Here is a 4,898-nt window from a genome sequence, read left to right as displayed (position 1 = left end):
CGGTGTGCTGCAGTGGGTGGCGTGAGCTGCACCAAGTGCCCCAGTGGGGAATGCCTGCTGGGCACAAGCACCTGGGCCATGGTACCCAGGCTATCAGTGTGGGAGCTTTTGTTGCCACTACCGTGTATGCGAACGTGTGCAGTGTCGGCACCCTGGTCTGCGCCAGTCGATGTGAGAAGGGCCAGCTGTCCCCTAGAATCATAGAACTGGAAGAGACCTCAGGAGGTCATCAAGTCCAGCCCCCTGCTCTAGGCAGGACCAATCCCAACTAAATCAACCCGGCCAGGGCTTTGTCAAGCCGAGACTTAAACACCTCTAGGGATGGAGACTCCACTACTTCCCTAGGTAACCCATTCCAGTGCTTCACCACCCTCCTAGGGAAATAATTTTTCCTAATATCCAACCTGGACCTCTCCCACCACAACTTGAGACCATTGCTCCTTGTTCTGCCATCTGTCACTACTGAGAACAGCCTCTCTCCATCCTCTTTGGAACCTCCCTTCAGGAAGTTGAAAGCTGCTCTCAAATCCCCCCTCACTCTTCGCTTCTGCAGACTAAACAGACCCAAGTCCCTCAGCCTCTCCTCATAAGTCATATGCTCTAGCCCCCTAATCATTTTGCTTGCCCTCCGCTGGACCCTCTCCAATGCGTCCACATCCTTTTTGTAATGGGGGGGCCCAGCACTGGACACAATAGTCCAGATATGGCCTCACCAAAGCCGAATAAAGGGGAATGATGGCAACTCTGGATCTGCTCGCAATGCTCCTCTTAATGCAACCTAATATGCCATTAGCCTTCTTGGCTACAAGGGCACACTGTTGACTCATATCCAGCTTCTCATCCACTGTAACCCCCAGGTCCTTTTCTGCAGAACTGCTACTTAGCTGGTAGGTCCCCAGCCTGTGACAATGCTTGGGATTCTTCCGTCCCAAGTGCAGGACTCTACACTTGTCCTTGTTGAACCTCATCAGATTTCTTGTGGCCCAATCCTCCAATTTGTCTAAGTCACTCTGGACCCTATCTCTGCCCTTAAGCGTATCTAACTCTCCCCCCAGCTTAGTGTCATCCGCAAACTTGCTAAGGGTGCAATCCATCCCCTCATCCAGATCATTAATAAAGATGTTGAACAAAACCGGTCCTAGAACCGAACCTTAGGGCACTCCACTAGAAACCGACCGCCATCCTGACATCGAACCGTTGATCACTACCCGCTGGGCCCGGCCTTCTAGCCATCTTCCTCATCTCAGCAGGTGCAGTTGTTTGCTGTGTACTGCCCCAGAGGGCAGTTTGCTGTCCCAAAGCATCACCCCTTTGATCCCAGCTCTGGTCCCAATCTCACTCCCGCTGTGCTGACACACCAGCCACTGCGATGGAAACTGCTAGCAGGCTCTGTTTCTTCTGCCTGGAAATGTAAAGCTGCTCCAAACAGCCTCCAACAGGCCTGGGTACTTGGGGGCTGTGGACCCATACCCCCAGCTCAGCTTTAAGCCTTGTCGGCCTCTGGCACCTGTGGGGTGATCCAGGGCTGCAGCAGCATGGCCAGGCATCCAATGCTAAGGGGGCAGATACTGCCCGGTGTCAGCAACGTGGGCCAGCAACTAGCAGAGGGGAAGATGGTTCCAGGCCAGGGTCTGCGCCTGGAGTGGGTGGAGAGGGCTAGTGACTGAGTCTTGGCTTTGCTAGGAGCCCCAGCTCCTGCTCCCTAGGCCTGAACAGGCAGCAGGTGGAAAGCCACATGCCTGGTCACTGGCAGCAGTCACAGAGCAGCTGTGAACCCTTGAAGCATGACAGGTCTAGATTTAGTGTAAGCAGCTCTCAGCTGCCCACCTGCGGGGTTCCTGCTGCTGGGGGCGGGGGCAGGCTGGTGTCTGGGTAATGTGGCTCTTGGGGTGCAGAAACAGGGCTGGACCTCCGGGTAGGTCTGAGCTTTGCCATAAAGTGCAGCCTATGGGCAGCTCGTGGATTCCTGCTGGAAGTGAGACTGGGCTGCATCAGTTGGAGCAGTGGGCCTAAGGTATTGCTGCCAAGTGAGCCAGAGGCAGGGACTGTGGAGCAGCTGAGAAGCTCCAGCAGATGGGGGGGGGGGGGGGGGGCTTCTGAGTTAGCCATGGTCAGCCATCTACAAGGACCCTGCCCTTTCTCCTTGCTGCTACTAGACCAAGAGTAACTGCAGAAGCCGGAAGCTACATGCCAGCAACACTTCGGCCTGTAGCTCCCCGGGAAGAGCTTGTGCTGACATGCACCTCTGAGCTGCAGCTGGTCCCAGGCCAGGGCTTCCTGCAATTAGAGCCACCCCAGGAGCAGCTCCCAGGACTTTGCTGGGCAGTCAGCCGTAGGGCTCCCCCTGCCTGGGAGAAGCAGAGACACTTGCGCAGCTGCTGGACCCAGGCATCAGGGCCCATTGGCACTGCAGCCAGGTGGGCAGAAGGAAAGGGATGTCCCACACACCATGGCTGTGTCTAGACTGGTAAAACTTGCCAGCTGTCTACACTGGCCGCTTGAATTTCCGCAAGAACCCTGACTTCCCACTGTCTGAAATCAGTGCTTCTTGCGGAAATACTATGCTGCTCCCAGTCGGGCAAAAGTCCCTTTTGCGCAAAAGGGCCAGTGTAGACAGCTCAGATTTGTTTTGCGCAAAAAAGCCCCAATCGCGAAAATGGCCATCCGGGCTTTTTTGCGTAAAAGTACGACTAGATTGGCACGGATGCTTTTCCGCAAAAAGTGCTTTTGCAGAAAAGTGTCCTGCCAATCTAGACGCTCTTTTCCGCAAATGCTTTTAATAAAAAACTTTTCCGTTAAAAGCGTTTGTGGAAAATCATGCCAGTCTAGATGTAGCCCATGGATCTCTAGGGAGCTGACCCTGCACAGGGCAGGAGGCCATGAACGTGGCCTAGCGAGCACAGGCGCTAGGCCCCAGCGCAGCACAGCACAGGGTGGAGCTGGGAACACCTTTGACCTCCCCTGCACTGAACTGAAGGGCCAGCCCCAGTTTCCTCCCCTCTGGGGAAAGGAACAGCGCCTAGGACTGGTGGCACTGAGGGAACAAGCCAATCCCACAAGCTACCCAGAGCAGGGCAGCTGTGCTTCTCAGTTGGCCTGGCTGGAGGGCAGCCCCCCCACTCTCACACCTCCCTGGGAGCTGGCTGAGTGACAGTCAATCAGCCAGGGGAAGTTTTATTCTGGCAGCCACAAGCAGGTTTCTTTTAAATGAAAAATAAACAAAATCCCAGCGTCTAGCCCTTGCTAGGCCAGCTCCTACCCAACAGCAATAATTTAATAAACATAAGTAGCATCTTGCATTAATTTGCCCCCAGCCTGGCTGCAGTTGGGACGAGCAGGGGGATGGCGCTCCATGGCAGAGGGTTCCTGGAGGAGGTGCAGCAGCTCAGGTTGGGGGAACGGGGACGGCCCAGGATCTGGGGGGTCCCTGCCTGGTGAACTCAGGCTTTGCTGCCTGGGAATAGCAGTCTGGTTTACACATCAAGGGAACAAGGCTGTGGCCTAGAACACTCACCACTCCCTGATCGGCCCAGCCTTGGCCATGGATCCCCTGGCTCTCAGTAGAGACCAGGCAAGGGAAGAGGGCTGGGTGCCATCCCTGCCCCCACTAGCCTCTGTTGCGGGGGCAGGGTAGGTCTGGGACGAGGAAGCAGCTGCAGGAGAGAGGGTGAGGGACAGTCACAGGGAGGAGGGAAATGACACTGCTGCTTCACAGTGCACAGGGTGGGAGGGAGAGGCAGTAGCCCTCAGGCTGCGGGGCTCAGTGCAGTGTTCAGGCTGTCAGATAATCTAGGGGAAGAGAAACGGGTAGAAGGGCTTGGCGCCAGCTACCTCCCCCTCAGGCACCTCCTCTTGGGGGAGCTGAGCCAAGGCAGCCTGCAGGGAGCGCTGAGCTGCAGGGCCCTGGCTGCCAGCCTCATCCTCTGAGGCAGGCAGGAGGCAGGTGAAGGGAGCATAGGACTCCAGGGAGCAGCAAGTGTGGGTGTGTGTGGGGGGGGACCCCCACCTCTTACCAGCAGAGGCTGCTGCACTGGGCCCTGCAGTCAGTGAGGTAACACAGAGCCCTGGGGTGAGCAGCACAGCCTGTTGCAAGTAACTGTGGTCCCCAGAACTGCAGCAGGGTTGGCTTGGCTCGGCTCCAGTACTGGCTGTGCCCAGTGGCCCCCACTCCACGCTGAGGCAAGCCTGAGCCGGGTCCCACTGCATACTGGAAGATCTGGTCCCAGCAGAGCCGTTAGCCATTAACTGAGTAGCGCAGGATGGGCCCTGGGCCTGCAGGATCATTCTCTTCCAGGCCAGGAGAAGGTGGCTGGGCTCACTCCTTGGGTGGGGAGAGCTCCTGGGAGAGGCAGTTGCGATGCCGCAGACTCTTCTCATCCTGGAGGGAGAAGATACCGTGTGAGGGCCCAGACCCAGCCTTGAGGAAGGCGGGGGGCCAGCCAAGGGGGCCCCTCACCCCTAGTCTAATGCCCTCAAGGCCAGGAAGGACCCGTAGGCTCCGGGTTGAGTGTGAGCTCAGGCTAGAGCGCACACAACCCCTCAGCCCCGGAGTGAGACCCCGCTGGGGTCCAGGAGCACGGCCCTGAGGGCAGCCGCCCTCTCCCTTGCGAACCATGGCAGGACGTCAGCTTGTGTAGAGAGAGCTGGGTAAAGGACAATGCACATGCCCAGGGGAACCCACCTGCTCTCAAGCAACATCTCCTAGGCCACATCTGGGTCCAGACAAGTGGTGAGTGGGGCTGATCCCCCTACTCAAGAGGAGAAGGTTCATTTCCCACTCCCTCCCCATGGATCTGAACAATGCCACTCTGAGTATGAGAAGCCCAGGAACTGGCATAGGGCGTGAGAGCTGAAACCCCTCCCCCAGTGTGGAGAGCAACCCTGGGAGGTCCCATGCC

The 4,898-nt window shown here is 57.3% G+C and overlaps 1 protein-coding gene across 12 annotated transcripts in view; it reads right to left on the bottom strand.

Moving 5' to 3' along the window:
* Positions 1-3,161: 3,161 nt before the first annotated feature.
* PNPLA6 (patatin like domain 6, lysophospholipase) overlaps positions 3,162-4,898 on the bottom strand; it is a 62,714-nt gene continuing 60,977 nt past the window's right edge. For all 12 annotated transcript variants that reach the window (XM_075902097.1, XM_075902103.1, XM_075902099.1 and 9 more), the window contains one exon: positions 3,162-4,378. In XM_075902097.1, the coding sequence (XP_075758212.1) occupies positions 4,316-4,378 (63 nt within the window). In that variant the 3' untranslated portion in view covers positions 3,162-4,315. The remainder of the gene's footprint in view (positions 4,379-4,898) is intronic.

This window comes from Pelodiscus sinensis, chromosome 19 (assembly GCF_049634645.1).
Source record: "Pelodiscus sinensis isolate JC-2024 chromosome 19, ASM4963464v1, whole genome shotgun sequence".
Lineage (NCBI taxonomy): Eukaryota > Metazoa > Chordata > Testudines > Trionychidae > Pelodiscus > Pelodiscus sinensis.
The sequence above is the reverse complement of the archived record's forward strand: the minus strand, read 5'-3'. Positions and strand labels throughout refer to the sequence as shown.